This window comes from Puma concolor, chromosome C1 (assembly GCF_028749965.1).
Source record: "Puma concolor isolate L17-30 chromosome C1, mPumCon1.1.hap2, whole genome shotgun sequence".
Classification (NCBI taxonomy): domain Eukaryota; kingdom Metazoa; phylum Chordata; class Mammalia; order Carnivora; family Felidae; genus Puma; species Puma concolor.
This window is the reverse complement of record NC_141674.1, coordinates 152,793,259-152,816,332: the sequence shown is the minus strand read 5'-3', so window position 1 is coordinate 152,816,332 and position 23,074 is coordinate 152,793,259. Positions and strand designations below refer to the sequence as shown.

The following is a 23,074-nucleotide window of genomic DNA, read 5'->3' as shown; positions in this document are numbered from 1 at the left end:
TTGCTAAATTGTCTTCATGGGAAAGAAATGTGGGAATTGACCAGGGTCGGAAAATGGGTACTGACTTCCAGCTGCAAGATGAATCAGTTCTGGGGATCTAACATATAGCATGTCTGAAAATAAATGAATGGATAAATAGATAGATAAATAACCAGGTCACTAACCCCAGCCATTACCTAGCTATGGTCACTTCAATGTTAAGTTATGTTTACCAAAGTATTCTTCTGGTATGGTTTTTTTATGGAGGCTTTTCTTTCTCTCTCCCTCTCAAAAAAAAAAAAAAGTCTTAAATGTAAATGAAAGGGGAAAAGAAGGAAAGATTTTAAAAATTTCACACACGATCCTGGAGTTTTCAATAGAATACACGCACGTACACACAGACATTTGCCCTTCTCCCTCTTATCTGAAATTCCTAGAAGCTCTGTAAAACACCTCACATAGGTAGTAGAAGCACATGGCAGCTGGTTCGTCACTTGTCATTTGTCATGGCCCAGAGAAGAAAGTAATACACATTGGAGCTGGGGACACAGCCTGTTCAGAAATTTCCTGGCCAACATGATTTTATCCACAGGCCAGTCTCTTCCTTGAATAATTCCTGGATTATAAAAAGACATTCTTGAAAAACCAGTTTGGCCAATAATAGGGAGTGGAGGTTTTTGGTGTTTGTGTTTTGTTTTGTTTTATATTCCTTTTATTCCAGCCCTTAATGAAAGAAGTTAAGTAACAGCCAAAGATGTCATCTGCCCCCTGGGTACACGCCTTGGACCCCATCTTCCCCTCGATACCCATGTGCTGCTCCATGTGTCAGACCGTGATCCTAAACCTGTGGTCAGGTACCAGCTGGCTGCATTTAGTCCCTCCCGAAGCAGGGTCACACTGGCTGTGGATCATTAGCGGGTCATTCAGGACCATCTCTTTCTTCTTCTGTTTCTCCTGATCCTGCTTTTACAAATATTTTCCAATTTTTTTAGGGCCTTTTAATCATATCAAGTCAAGCCTCCTGGGATCCACGTCAGATTCAAATCTCAACAAATACAGCACCATTAACAAGATTCCACAGCTCACTCTGAATTTTTCAGATGTCAAAACTGAAAAAAAGAATGCATCCCCTCCTTCTTCAGATAAAACCATTATTGCACCCAAGGTTAAAGATCGAACACACAACGTGACAGAGAAAGTCACCCAGGTGGGATATGATTTTATTCTCAATATTGACCATGTTTAAGCTTCTTCTCTGCACCATAAAGCACATTATTTTTCCCATAAACGACTATCAAAAAAGGTAAGCTATTTATTGCACCCTAATATATCTTGAAATGTTGGGTAACCCTCTAATGTGACAGATTTTAAATAAAACTATAGACTGTGATTGTATCTCTTACAAGACTAAGCAAAAATGGGCTAGCTTGATACTGTTGTTCTCTCTGTCGCAGAGGTGGTTAACCTGCTATTTATCATGTTTGGACATTTATTGTTTTGCTGCCAACTCGTGCATTATTAAAGCACAGTTTCTTAATATAATGGATGTGACTGTTGAAACTTTAGGTGACTAACTGGGATTTAGTCTTAACTGTGACCTCCTTTTGTTCACTTCCTCTACTAAGTAGACTCAGTTATAAGTCAATTGACTTGAGGAAAAGAGCCAAAATGATTAAAAGTCAGAGTATATAATACATTTCCACAGGAACAATATTTTATTGTTTTCAAATAAATATTGCAATTTGAACTAGGGTAAAAATGTAATGTCTAGCAGAAGTCCTGCTTTAAAGAATAGATAAAAATAATTTGTACCTATTATATCAAAATACCAACCTAAGCAACATCTAGCTTTTGCTTACAATGCACTTACATTGTTGGGAATCCGTGACTCTAAAATTTGTGTCCAGTAAACAGTTCTTTTACAAACACTTGGTATATTTGCTTAGCACATCTTTTCAAAAACTGTCACAAATATATAGGTAAACTTGGCCCCAATCTCTGTCCCAAGCCTTAAAGATTTTGAATTGATCAAGTTTTTTCTGTAGTGATGATCACTGCCAGCAATACTGTAGTCAGTAAATAATCCTTTATGTGTTAGCTGAAATAGCGATGTAATGACCAGGAGTCAGTTCAAAATAGTCCTGAGTGGTCTGTGTTTGGGATGAGACATTCTACATGCCATATGCTACTATATATTTTATGTTTATGTTGTAATATGTAATTTATAATGACTATTTATAATAATTCCATAACAGAAATTAAGAGATTTCAAAAACTGTACAAAAGTCCCTGGGTGTTTAGAAACAGGTGTTTTCCTGGCCCAGGGAGAGGCTAGGCTGGGCACGAGCTTGGGACAGGGGCAACTTTCCCCTCTAGATGGTTCTCCATTACCTTTTCACAAAAATGCCTTGAGTCAAAGTAAAATGCAACAGCTAACCTCAAAAGCTTGGCATTCTTTTCAGGTCTCATGCTTTCTCTTTAAATTCTTCTCTTATATTTACCTTCATCTTTCATAATATCACAGTATTTGTTTTAACATTTAAAAAATGTCTTCATTCCTTATCACGGAGGTAATCCCAAGCCCACAGAAACACCCCATTTCTTTCCTATAGTTTCTCATATTCCACACAAATAGTATAGTACCCTTACCACAGACTCCAGAGGGCCCCAAATGAAAAACAGTGCATCTTAAGGATGCTAGAAGATTTGAATTAGATCCTGTTTTATAAACTATCACTCTTTAAATGTGAAAAATACAGCAATAGGAAGGACATTCTGAAGACAGAACATTTAAGCGGATCTGGTTCTGGCCAAAATGATGAGGAACTGAAAAAAGGCTGGGACCAAAAACTAAAAAAAAAAAAAGAGGTGGTAGGAATGCTCCCTCTTCTTTTTAGTGTCATCTATAGCTCCCAGTAACAAACCCGCCAACAACCCACATGTCAAACCAAACAAGGTAGAGATTGCATATTGATAAATTCCTCCTGCAGACGTAGCCTCTGGAGATTGTTTAAACACTTGACAGCAGGACTCTTCTCATTTAATGTCTGTGAAGCTTCCTCATCATAGCTATCTCTGGAATTTCCATGTTCCCAACATATAACAACGGTCCTCTAGTCACTAAAAAAAACTAGGCCATAATTTTACTATTCCCTTTGTTAGGCCTGTGTGGAAATGTTCCTTATTGAGATAGTCTCAGTGCATTTCTGTAGGCAGCCAGCAGTATTTTCTTTATCTAATGTTCTTATTTGTTTTATTCCATTTATAGATTTGGATGGTAATCCTTCCTTCAAAGATATCAGGGTTTTGTTCATAGATAATTCAACAGTGAGTTTTAAATATTCCTCTGAGCACAAACAATAAAGCAGACACGAGGGAAAAAAAGGCACAAAATCAAAGGAACAATTAATTTCTGCTCATGTTATACTCTGTCAATATTTGAATCGTGTCTCTATTATGCAATGGTTAGTTGCTAATTAGCCTAATGGTTATTTCTTCCCCAGCTAGACTGAGCTTCTTCAGAGTAGAGACCATGCTATTAGTCATTCATTCATTCATTCATGCATGTATGCATTCATGTGTTTGTTTATTCACTCAACAAGCATTTATTAAGAGCTAGTAAGTTCTGGGAATTCATGTGAAAAAGCAAATACTGTGCCTTAGATGTGTGAGAGAAACAGACAAGTACAATACCTAGGCATTAGGATGCAGTGTAAAGGATTACACTATAGGTAAACAACAGAGTGCAAAACGTACTGAAAGAGGAAACAGTACCTATATTGGAAGTTTGGGATAGTGGTTGGGGAATGTAAACTCTTAGAGAAATTTTGAAGCTTGAGAAGTTTCAAGGCGAGGAATGAGAATCTGGAATAGGACATAGTTGTGGAACTGTGAGTACCAGCGAAGGAATGAAACATGAGGTATTTGTATTTTTAGTGCCTAGCGTGATATATACAACATATAAGAAGACTCTTAAAAGATTTGGAAATGAGCCACTGAAGGCATTGGAGAGAATTAAGCAAGAGTACGTCTTTTGGTCAATAATCCCCAAAACAAATGCTTGCCTTCCAAATTCTCCCTTCAGGCAATATTCTAAATCTGACTCTTGTTTCTGGTCCAGAGACCCCTTTCATTGGCTGGTCTCATAAGGCATACTTCTAGAATGCATCATCTCTTTATTTGATATTCTATATGACCTTCTCTGTTAATTGGAGAAAATAAAAATTAACTCAGAAGATGCGGATTTTTTTTAACCGCAGTCTAGCTGGTACAGGCTGATGTGTAGTCGGGTCCGTCCTCAGGAGACAGGGCCTTACTTGGCTAATTCTTACCAAATAGCAGTGGAGTAGTGGAGAGAGGACAATGGATTGGAATAAAAGTTCGGTGAGTGAAGAATAAAGATCTGCTTTTACCATGTAATTGTGGTTCTCATTTGAGGATAAAATTCTTTGCTATATCTGCCCCCTTTTAAATAAAAGGAAACCAAACTTTTGCACTCTTGGATGATTTCATTATTCCTGAGGCTAGTTCTACTTCTACTTCAAATGTTATGCTAATTTTAGGATAAAATATATTATATGTTGTCATGTTCAGCTTTTACCAATTTGGTAGTAGATCACTCTCCCTGGATATGCATAAGAATATCAGGAAGATTTAAGAAAAAGGCACTTTGGGTTCCAAATCTTTTTTGGTCACATGAGACTTTATCAGTCAGTCAGTGCCATAACAGAATATAAAAGAAGCCTACTGGAACCACCTTAGGCGGAATATGAAAGGAGGAGGGGGAATTTATTGGGTCACATAACCAAAAAGTGCAAGGACAGACCTGCTTTGGGCCGTGGCTGCTGCATTCATTGTTTAAAGAGTTGATGACATTCTTTCCCTCTCAGCCATGCTTTCTTCTATATTGACCTTTCTCCACATCTGATAGAAGCAAGAACCTCAGACTCTCTTGACTCACATAATACTGACAGTTGGTAATCTGATGAGAAGGGCCTTCTCTCCTCTGGCGTCCATTATATTCCTGAGAAAGTGGAATTCTATTGGCCACTATGGGTCCTGTGCTCATCCTTGTAGAAGTATAGCCCCTTGACCAATGACCACATCAAAAAAATGCAGTGGGGGAGGGGAGGCTCTAAAGAAGGAAAACAAAATAAGTGGCCCATTGCAAAGACGAAGATGGGATTCAGGTTAAACATCAGTGTCTCTCTCTTTCACACACACACACACACACACACATACACACACACACACACACACACACACACACACTAAATATGCATTGTGTGCCAGATAGGCACTAGAGACACAGAAGTAGAAAACTAGCACTAATAGTACTAGGGGTTATAAACTACTCAGAAAAACACTATATAACAATATATAATGATAGCATTTTTTAAAGTGCTAATGTAATAAATGCTACAAGAATATATTATGAACTAAAAGTAGTTTACATTTCCTTTTGACTCAATACTAGCCAAATTATGTCCAAATAATTCTACAGCTTATTGCATTATTACTTAGGAGGCATGTCTGCTGAATTTAGTAGACATTCATATTGTGATAACCAGAAAAATAAGACATATGAAAGGCCCTAAATGAACCAGGAGATTTTAATTTGGGGAAAAGATGACAGGGAAAAGAATTGCTGCTGGTCCACAAGTATAATTTTTCCATAGCTTAACTAAAAGAGACTACTCAAGAAAATAATTTTAGGACTAATTAGAGACTTAGGTCACAAGAAAGAAATCTCTGAATGTTTAAAAGCCCATATAGTCGTGAAATCCACATAGAACTCTAAAGCCAGAATAGATTCCCATTATTTAGGATTCATTTAAGTGTATTGTTGGCATGAAAATAGAATTATGATAGATTTAATAATAGCTGACATTGATTGAGCATTCACTATGCGCCAGGCTCTATGCTAAGTGGTTTAATGGATTGTCAATTTGAATCCACATAACAGTCCTTCCTGTGACTTGGTACTATTATTATCATCTCCATTTCATAGAAAAGGAATCAAGCTTGGAGAAAGGAAACCACTTGCTCAGGTCACATGGGAAATGATGGAAGCAGCCTTCAAACTGAGGTCATAGGACTCCAAACTTGAAGTACTCTAAAGTACCCCCTCTCTATGATTCTGTTTCCCTATTTGCCTCCTAGATCCACTCAGAAGTTAGGATGCCATTTGGATATAACCCTAACATTTGGCCATTTCATCAAAATGTTAATCTGAAAGTTTAATAGCAATTTACCGGAAAAGTGAGTCTACAGAAATAGGAAAGAGAATATGGTAGATTTTCTCCAGAACTCCCGAAAGTCTTCAAAAAGCAAAAGAAAACAATCCTTAACAGAAGAGCGTCATTTCAGCATTATCTTTTGTGTAAGTTTATATCCCATTTTGCTTATGCTACTTTTAGATTAGGATAAAAGATTTTGGCTTTTGTTGGTAGCATGCCACTCAGGAAAAGGAAAATTACACAGAGATTACTGACATAAAGTGGAGTTTAGAGATTATGGCTTTATATTTGCCATTGAATGTTGTCCATTGCGAATATGCTCATTATCTCTTCATGTTTTTCAGTGGCTCTAAACTTATATTTACTTTTGACAGAAACCCTAAACAATACTTACAATTCCAGACTTGTTTAGAAATGGAGATTGGTTTATAATAGAGAGATAGTGTTGATTTTAGTAGTTAATGTTTAAAATCATAAATGCATATAATTTTTGTATATCAGTTAGCTTCAGTAAAGCAAAAATATTCATTTATCATCTCAGGCGTAACAGTACAAAACTTCTTAACACTTGCTGTAGTTTCCCTCATACTGGATAAATTTAATCCTCAGCTTTCTTCAGTGACAGTATTAAAAAATGTTTCTGACACCACTGCAAATTAAAAGTGGTTTTCTATGTAGCAGTAGTTTTCATTAATAATGCCGTTATTAGTCTAGCTCCAGTTCAGATTCTGACACCAGCTAGATGTCCTACAATTCAACTCAATTATGACACGATCTACCTGCGGGGATAGCAACAGATTCCACAGGTTAAGGGCCCAGTGTCACAAAACTCCCCCTCCCCCTACAAACCCACCAGGCCAATCTCAAGTCCAGGTTGTCACCTGTGCCTCCATGACTGGCTACAGATTGGAGGTTCCCATGACCTGCTCCTTGGGCTTGACTATTTGTTAGAGCAGCTATGGAACTTAGAGAAACACTGACTTAAGTTTACCAGTTTATTATAGGAGGATATAACTCAGAACGGCCAGATGGAAGAAATGCATAAGAGTGAGGTATGAAGAAAGGGGTGGAGAGCTTCCAGGCCCTCTCCTGGCCCACCACTCTCCCTGTACCTCCATGGTACATGGAACCTGGAAGCTCTCCAAACTCCATCCTTCTGGGTGTTTATAGAGGCTTTATTACATAGACATGACTGATTAACTCATTGACTATTGGCTATAGATTCAACCTCCAACCCATTTTCACCCCACCTCCCCCCAGAGGTAGGGGCTGGGACTGAAAATTCCAACTTTAATCACATCTTTGGATCTTCTGGTGACCAGCCCCCCATCTGCAGGTGACCTTAGGTGACCTAGGGGCTTTCCAGAGTCACCTCATTAACATAACAAAATCACATTTGTCATTCTCTTCACTTAGGAAAATCAAGGGTTTCAGAGCTCTGTGCTAGGAACAGGGAGAAAGACCAAATTCGTGTTTCTTATTATAAACCATAATATCATGGTCATGAATCAAAAATTACATTTAATTAAAAAGTCTAAATTCAACAGTTATTTTTATAAAGCCTTATTGATTCTTCACTCATGAAATTACAAAAAAACAAAAGTCACAGTACTTCTACAGTATGTTTTAAATGTTTTCATAAACTTCATTTCTTGCCTAAACTAATATAAAATCATGCAAACCTCAATAAAACTGTACAGATCATCTTGAACTGCCAGAAATAGTAATAATCACAAAATTCCAAATTAAATTTGAAATGTAATGCAGGAGTCCAAAATTGCCTCTGAACACTTCCAATTTAATATGACGTTGGTTTTGCATTCATTATCTTACTGTTATTTATAGAATACTATCAAACTTGGCTCAGCAAAACAGAAATCTTCATCTAGTGTTTTCCCATTATCCTGGGTTTGATCTATGTCTATACATGCAAATTGAAATGAAAAACAGTATTTGTGGATCTGCAAGTAAAAATAAAGCACATTCATCAGGATAATTATGGATTTCATATTTGTGAGTGCTTACCAGCTGTAAGTCAAAGTTTTATGTACAGTAGTGATACAAAAATATGTAAGTCAAGGTGTTTACCTTAAAGGGTCTTTTACTGAATACAAAGCTTTGATCTTTGAGATCCAGGATTATGTCATTGAGTTTTCTCTGGACAAATAAATATATTCTATCTATCTAAGTTATGATGAGAAAAAGATAAAAAGTAACTATAGATATTTAAGTAGCCATTGACTACTAAAAGCATGTTTTTTGCTTTAAAATAAAGATGTTCATAATTTTGAAAAGGGAAATGTGTGATTTTTAAAAAGCAACATTAATTTTTTATCTCTTTTTAATATATACTATATGCATCTCAAAACTGATCATTATTTGCTGACATGTTCTACATTAAAATACAGTTTATTTCGGTTTAAAACGCCTAATTAGTTCAAAAGTCATACTTCTCCATACTCTAGATGAGGAAGCACAGCATCCATATGAAGCCCTAATGGCAACTAAGAGCCAAAGCTTGTAGAGCAAGCATTTAGGTATGATTGCTTTAAAAAATAAATAAATAAAACACCTGTTTGGTTTTGTACATTCATCATATATTTTTAAATGAAGGAAGGAGAAAATATCACCTTCTTTAAAAGTTTTGTCAGCCAAAAAAAAACATGTTGAAAATAGATGCTTGAAGAAAAGAAGCAAAATACCAGTGGTCACAAAAGACAGGTAAAAATAATTTGGCTCAGCATACATAGTGACAGCCTGGTTGCTACGGCAACAGAGACACAGAAAGATTGTTTCGTTTTTAATCCCTCCAGTTTGTGTGAGCCTTAGGTTAAAGTCAGACCCAGAGACAGAAAGGAAGTTTTGAAAGGAGAGTTTCTTTGCTCATTTGCCCTCATAGCCTAGGGGCTGGGACAAACATAGTTCAAAGTGGGTTGCCTAATGAGAATAGGCAGAAGGAGTAAATTTTTCATGTTTCACAGGATGAGAATCAGGCAAAGGATTTTTATCAGCTATGGAAATTCCAGAGCAGACATGCCATTGTCTCATACCAGGCAGCACAAGGTCTTGTAATGTTAAGTAGCTGTGAACTGTCCCTAGAGTTAAGAAATTAATTCATCCATGGAATCTTATTCGAAAGGAAATCCCAAATAATGCAGTAAAATAAAATAAAATAAAATAAAATAAAATAAAATAAAATATCCCATTGATTTTCTGGATGGTGATATCCTGGGTAATATATTATCCCCTCTAGCCCTAGTTCTCTATATTGTGGAAATCACATTTATAATGGAAACTATGTAGTTAGATAATAAACCCTCTAAAACTCAATTGCTTTAAAAGAGTTCATTAAAAAGCAGTTAATCTTCATAGAATTTTAATATTCAAAGAAACTTAGATAACATCTTCCCTAGGTTTTTTTCAAAACTTCCTGATCAATGGAATCATCTGGAACACTTCTCTCTTTCTCCCGTCCATCCCCAACACACATACACTCCCTAGAAAATCGATAAAGTTCAGTGGAGTCCAAGGATTCTGATTTTTAGCAATCTCCATTCCATTTGCAACCTCTACTTTCACATTTTTAAGATGAGACAAATTTGGGAAATATGGATGTAGCTCAATCCTTTCATTATGCAGCTAAAGAAACTAAAAGGAAAACCCAAGTAGAAAGCTAGGTTTTATCTTTCTTTATTGTTATTGTAGGTGTATCTCTTTCTGTAGATTTCTGAATGAGATAAAAACATATTAATTCTTACTTATGCAATTCATATTGGGGAAACAGACTTACTTTTTTTTTTTTAATTTTTTTTTCAACCTTTATTTTTTTTGGGACAGAGAGAGACAGAGCATGAACGGGGGAGGGACAGAGAGAGAGGGAGACACAGAATCAGAAACAGGCTCCAGGCTCTGAGCCATCAGCCCAGAGCCTGACTCGGGGCTCGAACTCACAGACCGCGAGATTGTGACCTGGCTGAAGTCGGACGCTTAACCAACTGCGCCACCCAGGCGCCCCCAGACTTACTTTCATAAGCAAACTACTGAGTCCAAGAGAAACTACTGCCGTTTTCACTTACTGGACAACCCTCTAAGAAACAATCTCCATTTAAGAACATTTTTCTAGAGAACATAGGCTGGAGTGCTCCAAAGTGTCTTCAGAACACTGGTCTCACAAACATTTCCTAGCAGAAAACTTTTCTTATTCAAATAACACCACTGCCATCTCCCCCCCCACCGGGGATTACCATAGCAAATTAGCACATTAGAAGTTTTCAAAAGTCCTAATTTACAGAAATCTGTACAACTTTTACTCAATATTTTTGATGACTATTTGCTTGATGGATATTTGCTTGGCTCAATGTTTCATCTTTTTACCCATTTTTATTTTTTTTTATTTTTTTTTTGCTTTTATTTTTTTTAAGATTTTATTTTTAAATAACTCTGCACTCAACATGGGACTCCATCTTACAAGCATGAGATCATGAGTCATATGCTCAACTGACTGAGCTGGCCAGATGCCCCGTCAGAAACCATTTCTAATGTCTGTTTATATATAATACGTGTATTGATATTCTGAGGAATTCATATTTAAGGGGAGATTCTCTAGGAAATACCAGCCCAGACAAAAGGCTTTTTCGTGGCTAACTATGAGCACTGTAGTTCAACTTAAACGTGGATGTGATAGAAATCTTAAAACTTTTAAAAGAAACAAGGTTGGGATCGGCAGGAGACAATAGAGACGGGAAGAAGGTAGTACATGTTAAGTACATTTTTCTTCCTTATTTTAATGAAGTCCACCTAGGTTTCTTTTCCAACCATATAGAATTCAGCTTAGAGGAGCTGGAGAAAATCCCATGTCTATTCCTTTTTCTGTTTTAAATACAGCTGTTTCAAATATAACTGTATTTTGAAGCCTACTTCTTTAGAATCACTTAGAAATGGAAAAAAATGTGCAGTGCAGGATCATGAAGGAGAGATTTAACAAGTGTCTTTCTTCTGAGGCTGCCATAGTTGAGGCTGACCTGCTGTGTTTTAGTGGCCATATTGTTGGGAATGGAGAACTTGCTTTTTCTGCCCCTCGTTCCAATATCCGGAGGTTGGTGGTATCACGATATCACTTTAATGGTGGGGAAGGGATGAGGTGGCCTGTGATATGAGGTGAACCAGGTCACATAAACATGCCATTTTCCACAGTTCCTTGGCACTTCTATGTCATTCTGGTGTCTCAGTTCTCCTTTCCAGATGGAGCAGAAAATATTTAAAAATGGTCTGCAGCTAGCTCCTGGTGCCTATTGATCCTTCTTACATTTGAAGTGAAGAATCAAGCTGACAAATCTCCATACTATTCCTAGGAACACAGTCTTGATTTTCAGGTCATGGCAACAGCGTTAGGTGAAACTGAGTGAAGAAAAGATGTACTGAGAGAAATATCCTAATACTATTTCTTAGTTGACTGGCACCTGTCAGTTGAGCTATGCCATCCTGTTCCAAGTAATAAACTGTCATTTGTAAATTATGCCCATAGCTATATCCATTATTCATGGGCTGGTATTGGAGAATAGTGATTTCAGGCCCCTCAATTTTCCTACCTGCAGGCACCTGAATTACTTCCAAAACTGTTACGTTACCTCGTGTGCCCTTGCAATTTTTCTACCATAATCAGATCCTAACAGCCCACTTTGTGTCTCAGATGAAGACAGCTTCCTCCCCTCCTTTGCCTATATTTCCTTCTACAAAAATGAATGAATAAATCCTAATGAATGAATGTCCAGTAAATGGACAGCAAACTGCAACCGTGAGATTTCAGTATAAAGCTAACTGGAAAAAAGAAGAAGTATTTCCCAAAGAACAAGTATTACTGTCTACTCTATACAACTTATTACTTGAAAGTGGGTAAAAATTAAGGCATTAACTTTCTGGATATTAAAAAGAGAAATCATTACCATATTTTTACATTTTAGAATTATTTTATATTATTTATATGACGAATTAAAATAACCCCTCTGCCTAGACTTCTCATTAGTCACTTTAAGATTTTGAATATGCTTCTTACATAGATTTCCTCAAAATTTTCTGCATTTTGGAACCAAATTGGTCCTTTAGAATCAGAGGGGAAAACAATCTTTTCAGAGGGAAGTTGAAGGAATCTTGCCTTCAACGAGACAGTTTTGTTCTATCCTGAATCTTGAAACCGACCCCTTTTTTTAAGTTCAGGGAAGATACCAGAGACATAGGTTTTTTTAGTGCCTATTTCCAGCCAGCAATATTGTCTAGCATATCAAACTGCCAATAAAAACATTATTACATGTTGAATGACTGGATTGGGGTACATCGTGACAGTGGCAGTCTTTCTGATTTCTTCACCATGTTTTTGCTTTAGCAGTAAAGACAAAATAACGTAATATAGAGAAATACTCTAGTGCTATTTTGGAGGAAATCTCCTTTACAAAATATAATTGTTCCAATAGTTTTGTAACTTGTGCTCCGTAGGGTAATAGGTGCCAAGAAGCAGGATGGGACCAAAGGGAAGGACCTCTGGGACCCCCACATTATGGCCAGGTTGGTCAGATCCACTTCATTCCAAGTGGCTTTATATATTGACTTTCTCTTAAGGTTTCATATGTGTGTATATGTTTTGAGGAATTTGAAAGGGTCAGATATTAAACTTTGCTCTAGTTCTACTATTTACTTTGTGGTTTCTTTTATCGCAATCTCTGACTTTTTCATTGATTCTAGTCAAGAGTTTATTTTTATAGAGAATTTTGAGATAAGTGAATTATCCAGAGTCCCACAAATTGTTAACTGAATACCCAAGACTCGTACCTTCATTTCTGGACTTGGAGTCCATGATTTTTTCCACTTGACATGCCCACTTGAGAGCAGGACCATTTTGATTCCTGTATACTCTCCTTTCCACTAAACTGGCAGGATCCCAGAATCTAATCAGCCTCCTAGTCCAACTTCTAACTCCAACCCTCTTCTTTACAGGATAAATTGTTCAAGAAGTGTAGGCACCACTGAATGTGAGTCTTCATAACTAGTTAAAACCAAGTAATCAAACAGACTACTTTTTTGAAGATGAGTATTCTACTACCTGTCTCAAGAATAAGACAGAAAATTAACTATGTGGGAAAGCAAACAATTTTTTTTAAACACAGTCACTAAAATTTAGACTGTTATTACTCATTTGTTCTGAGAATACTCTCGGGAAAAAAAAAATCTGATGCTACTTTTGTGCCAGCAGTTTCAAATGTAGAATTGATATCATCAGGAAGAAACACAATATACAAGAACTTTAAAAAGTCAACAAAGAAAACAGTGAACTTCTGTTCCTTAAGAAATTAGTTTTATCATTGACAAATAGGATTCCCAAATGAGGTCAAGAGCAGTAATTTGACATTCCAGAATCCCTCTTCCACTATACTTAAAATTAAAATCTATTATCAAAAGACCACAAAGCAATATACAGAAATATATGAGAAACAGGTGCCTTGTGGGTAGGGGAAATAGCTTAAAATTTGATTTAACCAGTATGGGTCCTTGTCCACAGTATTTGAAGAGGTTACAATGTAAAATTTTATAATTATTGATTTTAATTATAAAATTAAGGTAAGACTTTAAAAAATATATTCTATTTTTTTAAGTTTATTTACTTATTTTGAGAGAGAGAGCAGGGGAGGGGAGGAGAGAAAGGGAGAGAAAGAGAATCCCAAGCAGGCTCAGTTCTTTCAGCACAGAGCCCAGTGCTGGGCTCAAACTCACGAACAGTGAGTTCATGACCTGAGCAGAAATCAAGAGTCAGATGCTTAACTGACTGAGCCACCCAGGCGCCCCTAAAAATATATTCTATGTTTTAACCTGTACATCTCTGTACTACCCATATAGAATATCTGTACTACCCATATAGAATATCAAATTAGCTATTTTAAAATTTATGAGTCAAGAGTGGAATTTGAGAATATATTAAAATGAGGAATATACCTTGTTTTTTGTTCTGCATGCTATTTTTATGTCCATAGCTTATGAAGAGTTAATTCCTTATTAGTAAGAGTCCTTTCCTATCCTCAACCCTTGAGGAAAAACCCAGAACACAGTTACTGGTACATAACAGTTCCACGAATTTTCAGTTGCAACATATGAAAATTAACCTGCTAATAGTTGGGATATAATTATATTCACTTGGCACTTGACATTCACTTTGTGTTCCAGAAAACATTAAGAATAGACTTTGAAGTTTATAGGGAAACATTTATTTTTGGTGTAGTTATCCAGTAGAGGAAGGAAAGATTCTTGATTAATCTGTGAAGGTTAGGAGAACCTGCTTCTGGAACATTTTCAACTCCCCGAGTTTCTGTAGCTGCAGAGAGCAACAGACATCAATAATATCATTCTCTTTTCGTGCTTTGGCTTAATGCTTCACTTGAGTGACCTGCCTGCGCGTCTTGATTCTGCTTCAAACAATGAGTTTAATGTAGCTATTTAAAAGTACTGGCATTGTTTAAAACAGTTGTTCCCAACACTGACTCAGAGAGAAAACTTTGGTATTTTAATGAGGCAATTCCTTTTTTGCACTATCACCCACATCGACTCACTTCAGTATATCCTTTGGAATTGACTCCTCTCATCTTTCTGGAAAACGTGCGCGCGTGCGCGCGCGCGCACACACACACACACACACACACACACACACACACACTGCAGAAGACATTTGAATATTTTCTCTCCTCAAAGCACCCTCACACCGCGTATGCTTTCCCCTTTCTTGCCACTTGTGTTCTTACTCCTCACCAACACATACTGTCTGTTCTAAGCAAAGAGTCTCCTTAAGTCTCCATTTTTTCTACTTACAAGACCTGGAGGGCTGCTGGCAGGATTCCTACACTTACAACATTGTCATCCTCTTCTCTATATATCAAGTCCTACCCATTTCTGAAATCCATAGCATCTCCAGGTGAATATGTCATCCTTCACAGCTTGCGTTGATCTCTCCTATCCTTAAACTCTAAGGCACTTGGTCTATTTTCATAAAACTAAACAATTTATTTTCATGCTGTTTTATATACCTTGGTAGATAGATGATAGATGGATGGATAGATAGATAAATACATACACACATACATACATACATACATACATACATACATACATACATAATTGATAGATGATAGGGGGAGAGAGATGATAATTATTTGTGTGTATGTGTGCCTTCATAATGACTTTTTTCATCTTTCTAACTATGCCTTGAACAATAGGATTATAACACCTTTTTAAAATATGCCCCTAAAGACCTAACACAGGGCTCATTCATCAACTGGTAGTCAGGCTCAATAAAATGCTATTTCATATAGTATATCGTTGGCACTCATAAAAGAAGATTCTAATTTCTGATAATACTTTGGCAATAAGAAATAAGGAGCTCATATATCCACTCATTTAACATTTTTAAGTTCCTCTAAGTGTCAGGAGGGTCAAATAAGACATATGAAAATTAATTCTACTCCCCTTTGTCCTCTCCTGTTACCTCCTGTTAACCAATGGGAAAAGAGCCAGGAATGATAGGGAGACATTGGACTGGATAGAGCAATTTGGACAGAACTAACCTGGGCTGACCTGTAAGAGGTAGAGACTCTGATACCATTAGCTTCCAAATGGAGATAAAAGAATGTCACCAGGATTCAAATTCCAGCCCCCATCCCTTAATACTGCCAGTGTTCTTAGCTACATTGTTTGATCCTTCTGTCTTGAATTCGTAATTAGGATCTGAGTAAGGATGATCTATCTCTTCCTTGTTGTAGGCACTCACTAAACGTTTAGTGGCAGGCCCAAGGCAAAATGACAAACAGTTCTCTAATTCTTCAGGTATGTACCAAGTATCTACTCTTGAACAGGCTGCTGTGTTGAAAGTCTGGTTACAATGGTAACACATCCCCACCATCTAGGTTTGCAGACAAAGATTGAAAGATTAACAGAACCCATTAAAAAGTATGATAAAAATCATACTGTGGAGTAAGGCGTGACCCAAGAAAGGCCATCTAACCTACTGTGGAGGAGTAAGAGGCAGCAGTGCCTCCACTGAAATATGAAGGGAGAAGGTGGACAGAAGCAGCTAGAGACATAAGCAGTGAGGACACACAGTACATACAAACATTCACACAGAGGTTTCCAAGCCAGTTAAATAAGTGAAGCAAAGCCCCAGAAGCCAGTGTAGGTAGAGTATGGTGACATAGCTTCCATTTCTGAATTGCCCTCCTATTTCCTGCCTCCTCTAGTAAGAAGTACCTAGTAACTTCTTACTCTGTTAGGTAGAACATTGTTTCTGGTCTATATTCCACTCCAAAATACTCCCTCTGTATCCTGGATGACTATCCAATAGACTACCCAAGTGTTTTATAGTAATATACAATATCGGTTAAAAATAACTTCCTCCAGATCTTCTCATTATAATAAAAATCCATGTTTTCTGAATTTTGCTAATTTGATTGGAGTATTTCATATAAAAAGCTATTTGAAAAACCGGGAGTTTTGGTCTCACTGGGATGTATTTGCATCTTGCAGGAGAAACTCATTAACTCAAATGAATCTTTTATTGATGGAAAGGCCAGGGAGGGAGATGAAGGGATGACAAGCCCAGGAAAAGCTATTTTTAAGAAGCAGGCCTTCTGGTTATGTCTGTATCCTTCCAAACTCCCTGCCACACTACCTTCCTCAGGTATCACTCAACCCCCTGCCATTATCATTTCCCTTTCAGGAGGAGTTCTGGGCTCAGTAAGACAGTCTTCTCCTGATGAAGGAGCATTCATTGTTATTCAAAATAAATTTATAAATGTGGTAGATGGTCTTCCTGTGTTTAGTGTAAACTGAACCATTTACACGGTAGTATTTGGTCAGGAAAACTAAGAAAAGTGCAATACACCACAGGTGTCTGTTTAAAACAGTAACATTTCAATAAATCTACATTTTTAAAAAAAATAATTCTTATATGAACTAACCAGAACTCAATTTTTATAGCTTAATCTAATGGTTGCCTTCAACTAGAGATTTTCTTTCCTCCCATAAGATCTTGAAATAGCTTCATTAAACCCTTGAGAAATTATGGTCTCCTTGGCAAAATCATTCTTCACAAAATATCGGTTTATATTTGCAATACCTTCAAATAAAATCTAAGATGAGAATGTCATGAAGTAGAAATTAAAATAAATTCCATCCCTCTATCTTGAGGACCAGCCTGAGTTATTTCTATTCTAAGAAAGACAAAGAGTCAGAAATTCATAGAACTTAAAAAGTGGCATTAATAGGGATTCTATCTAGACCCCTCCAAAGGCATTCCCAGGTAGGTAAAAATATTTTTCTTCAGCTCTTAAAATCTGATTCCAGCTATACATACTTCAGTCATCATACGAGTAAGAACAATCTTCACCACACACACACACACACACACACACACACACACACACACACACACACAATTCTTTAATGTTGTATTTAATTCCACTGCCTCTATCCTTTGGGAACATCATATGTTGTGTACCTATGACATATAAGACACTATCTGCTATACAGAAGCAGTATGCACAGTGATTTCCTCTGATGAATCTAAGTAGGAAGACTATTTGTAATATATGACATAATAGGAGAATATACTACTAAGCTCTGTATGATTAAAGAGTAACCTGTATAGGCCAGACTGTATTTGCAGTTAGCATTCAGGGAAAGGATATATCTGCATAGTCAGGAGAAATTTCATGGAAAATCAGAGTGGGCCTTGAATGGTGAGCAGCGTTTGGAAGTGTGGAGAAAGCATGTGGACATGAGGGTGAGCTGAGGCAAGCCCCAGCTGTCAAATTGAGAAGGGGTGCACGAGAACACACTCCAGTCTCAAAAAAGTTATCATTGTGACTTCACACTTTTTATTCTCCATACCTAATTATTTTAGGTCTTTCTGAGTTCCCTCAGATGAATACCCCTTAAAGTGCTTATCTATCCTGTGAGTATACATGTAAACTCCATTTCTAATCTCTAAAAATTGAAACAAAGAGCAAAATATGTATTATTACTTGATTTATGTTTAAATTGTGAGCACGAATTTCTCCTCCAGTTGAATTTTGAGTTGTGTTTTGGGTACTGATCATTTGCTCTCATTAATAAATAAATGTGCTTGCTTGGAATCCGCAAGAATATATACAGTTCATAAGCTTTCTATTTCACCAAAAATCCGAGTCCTGGTACTACTCCTAAACATAAACTAAAACCTTTAATTGATGTGTAATGGTATCCTTTAGCTAATAAAAATTAACATTAGTTTTAAGAGATAAATAATCTATATTCAGTTTATCAATAAATATTAGATATAAATTCAAGATATTCAAAAACCTTTTATATAATTGAAAAGAAGACTTTTAGATCCTCAGATTCCCTATCCCTGTTAGAGGAAGTTAACATTTTCCAGTAATTGAGTCATCCTTACTTACCTAAATTTAGAGTGCAGTACATCTCCCTCCCTCGTGGTTTCCGTGAACAGATCTGAAGCTTTCAAAATAAAAATTTCCCACATGTTTTATTTGTATCAGTTCTGCTTCCTTCTCAAAAGTGCAAGGAAAGCCCAGGGAGCTACAGTGATTAATGACCTGTTCTAGAGTCTAACCTGCTCTATAAAATGTGCTACATTCCAGAGCATAAAAGAAACTCCGAAGTAGGTCAGGAGCTTAAACTGCCCAAGGGCCTACTTTAGACTAGAGGCAAGCAAGTCTGAAATTAAATTAGCACCAGAATTGTGATGACTCCTGATTCCATGGTTTCCTATTGGACCAGGAAGATGGGGATCTACAATGTGAAATAAAGCCATAAAAACCAAATTCACTCAAACTTATGCAATTTTTAATTTGCATTAATTCAGATGATGACCTGGTTCAAAATAGTTGTGAGCATTCTCTAAAGTTGAAGTGGAGTGGAGGGGAGAATTTGCAAAATGAATTAAGGAACCATTCAGCCTGTAAGGCTAGAGACCAACAAAATATGACCAAGGATCATTTTAGAAGAGTCACAGAATGAATGTGCCAATTACAAATAATTCTTACTAAACTTGAGATTTTTATAGCAAACAAGTAGATTAAATCTATATGATGTTCACCACCGTGGTAACACATGATGCTCTGGGACCTTAAGCAGGTCACAGCTGCTTGCTGGACAGTCTGTCGGCCACTTCCGTCTCTAATACTATCATCCACATGGGACAACCACCAGAGCTGCCAAAGCTGTAAAGACACTACTAAGTGGGAAGAGATGGGGTATCAGTGGGAGGAGGTGAATGCTTCTTACAAGAGAGGCCTAGATTTCTAGGTCCAGGGAATGACTGAAAGTCTCCAGGCAGCTCTTCCAGGCGTGTGAGCCCTACCTGTCTCTAGTCTCACCTCCGTGTGCCAACAACATATCTAGCCCACATCAACCCAAATACCATTTCTTCAAGAACGGCTGCCCCACCCTCACCAGACTGGGTTAAATTCACTCAGTTTTACACTCTCATAGCTCCTTCCTTTTATCATTTATTACACAAATCACAATTGTAATCAAATCTTTATCTGTGTAGTTTTTTGTGTCTTGCTTGCCTTCTCCCACGAGTATGTAAGCATGGTGAAGACAGGGGCTTGTGTCATATTTCTTTCTAATGGTTTTCCCCATGTCTGATACATCGTAGGTGCTCAAGAAATGTCCAATGGATGCATGGATGCATGGATAGCTATATATGAAGAATAGGCATATATTTGAAGAGGCAAAGTGGGGCCAGAGTTCCACCAAAGCCCCTCCTAAACCTTTAGTAGTATTTGGTTTTTAAGATCTAAACAATATTTCACCCAGTAATATCTTTCTATTGAAAGATACTAAAAGTCTTTAAACTGAAAATAAGAAAGGATTATTAATAAAATATATTCTTGGAACAAAATATAATATTTTGCTTCAAATGTGCATCAATATTATTTCCTGGAAAGAAAGAAATGACAAGCTGCTTTCTCTAGGGCCTGCCAAACACACACACACACACACACACACACACACACACACACACAAACACATACACACCACCACCACCACCAACAACAACAACAACAACAAAACAGGAAAACTTCCTTCATTTAAAACCTTCCCTTCCCTATCCTATCTCTGAAGCCTACAGGGAAGACCCTGTTGACTTTTTTTCTCAAGTCTGCTTGTCGTGGAAGATAGGACCGAAATTGGGAAAAGAGCCAAAGGAGTAAGACTGTGCCAGGCTCCTTTGTACTCCACAAATCCTGGATCTTGGCTTTACCTCTTGCATGCTCTGCTCTTTTACTCTCCAAGGGCTTGTTAAACTCTGAACACTTGTGATGCCTGCAGGGCCTTAGTCTCCTGCTGGGTAAGTCCATAGCTAGGAGAGGAGAGCTCTCAACCCGAAAGAGACATACATCATGGCAGGAAATTCTGCAGAGTGACAGGAATGATCATAAGCCCTAAATCTTTCAAGATACTGCCTTTAATTGTTGCCATGTCCCAGGCAAAAATTGCAAACTTTTCTTTTATCCTTTTTTTTTCTCTTCTTATTGCTTGTGAATGAGGTTTAAGTGGCTAGCCTAAGCCTTAGATGTCCTGTTTCCTAATTCCTGAAACATAAAAGATGTTCAGGGATGCGTCTTCTGCCCCTGACCAATGCACATTTTTATTGCTGCAATAAAAGCTTCTATTGAAATTGTGGAACTTAACTATATGCATAACTACTTTTAACATCTGAGAAGTTATGTTTCTACCAGAGGTAACAACAGGATCTTATTTTTTGAAGCTTCACATTTGCAAATATTCTCTGGAAAGCTATTCTTTCTTCAACTTCTAAGGGAATGGCATAAAATGCTTTCTGCCATTATCATTTTCTAGAGATAGTATAGGGGTTAACCTCTGTTTGATCAATTATCTCAAGATTTAGTTGTATTTAAAGATGTTTTTAAATGTATTAATAAATGTACTAATGAATCTATAATCTTAAAGATACAGAGTAAATGATATATAACTTAGCAAAATGGAAGTAATTTGAAATGAACTGCTAAGAACGTGCTTCATTAGTTTAAGATTTACAACCTTTATTTGAAATATATATTACATTAAAGATATAAAATCTACTATAAAAATCACCTCATTTCACCTTCTGTCTTCATAACAAGGTAAATGATAGTCTCAAGATAATGAGTTTTTCTGAATCACTGAATGTATTAAGATGCTCTGAGATATTCTTATCTGACAATAATCCAGGCAAATATTAATATTTTGGTGCAGCCTTTGGTATAATGAATATGTCTTAGAGGATTAGCACTAGAAGTTTGCTCTGTATATAAAACTCTGGTGTAATTTTGACCAGAAAGTTTCAGGACATTATTTCAGCAGGTTACATTGAGAAAACTGAGGCTTGATAGGTTGAACTTCATTAATGGGTGCCAGACTCCGTTAATGAGATGCCAAGCTTCAGGGGCTTCATCCAGGTTCTAAATGGTCAGGACAAGGCTTGCCAATTTGCTTTGCTGAAGGCACAGAGATCCTCCTCAAAAGGGTCTTCTCCAATTGCAGCTTTCTGGGTTAATGTATTCTAGGCTGAATTATCTCATCCAATGATTGCTGCCCTGGGAATTTCAGTGTTGGTACAAACTAACAACGTCCACCAGACTAGCATCAGCAATACCCAGCTGGCTCTTTGTCCCCCATGGGAAATTTTCTCAGTCAGAGCCTGGTAATTGTTTAGCCCAGCTGCTGCAGTTCCAAGGGTGCCAGCTCATCTGAGCCAACTGTATGCACACAGCTCATGACTCATAAGACTGAGAAATACACATCATAGGGGGGCGGGGCTTCAAGGACACCATTTTAAATTTGCTCTCTTTTTGTCAACTGTTTGGGGGAGAATACGTAATGAAAGGCAGTTATTCAAGGGTTACAAATATACTATGCAGTCATGAAATTCCACCATAAGAGTGCATAATAATCTCATCCATATCAAAACGCATTCGCTGTATGTCTCAACAGTCACTTACTTGGCTGTACTCTATGTGTTACAACAACTATACCGTAACAGTGTGGTTTCTTCCATATGCCCGGATGTAGAATAAAGAACTGGCTCGATATCCAGAGCGAGGGGCAATTTGGGTAGAGGCTGGGAGTTCAAGCCCCATTATCTGGCTTCATGCCATGTTAGCTCGCATAAGGGTTCACTCTCAGATCTTCCAAAGTTATGCTGGAGATGCCAAAAAATATATTTTGTCAGAAAAGTAGACAAAAACAGATTATATAAACAGTTTGAATTCCTCAGGCCTTTACTGTCAATTAGAGGTAGTAATATCCTCCTGGAAAAATCCACCTACGTAGTATTCTGTACACAAATGGCATCATTAAACAGTGTCAACCTGCCACATTTATACCAAGTGTCTCCAGGGGCTGGTGGTATATGTGATGACTCCTGATGTTTTAGTTAGCTGCTACTGAGAAATAAATTACAAAATCTTTGTGACTGAAAACAAGCAGCATTTATTATCTCAGTTTCTGTGGGTCAGGAATCAAAGAGAGGTTTAGCTAGGTGGCTCTGCTCAGGGCCTTCACAAGGCTGCAAGAAGGTGACATCATGCACACAGTCATCTCAAGGCTTGGACTAGGGCGGGATCCGCTTCCAAGCTCACTCCCGACTGACCTCAGAAGATCCTCTCCTGACTTCACTCACATGGCCTCCCAACAGGACTGCCTCACACCATGGCAGCTGGCTTCTTCCAGAGCAGCAATCCAAGAGAGACTGACAGAGCACTTGTAGGAATGAAGCCACAGTTTTTTTATAACCTCATATTGAGAGTGACATCCTA

At 37.4% G+C, this 23,074-nt stretch overlaps 1 protein-coding gene across 7 annotated transcripts in view; it reads left to right on the top strand.

Annotated features, from left to right (window-relative positions):
- KCNH7 (potassium voltage-gated channel subfamily H member 7) overlaps nucleotides 1–23,074 on the top strand; it is a 480,526-nt gene that overhangs the window by 360,311 nt on the left and 97,141 nt on the right. For all 7 annotated transcript variants that reach the window (XM_086718759.1, XM_086718756.1, XM_086718758.1 and 4 more), the window contains one exon: nucleotides 972–1,186. In XM_086718759.1, coding sequence (XP_086574885.1) covers nucleotides 972–1,186 — 215 coding nt within the window. The remainder of the gene's footprint in view (nucleotides 1–971; nucleotides 1,187–23,074) is intronic.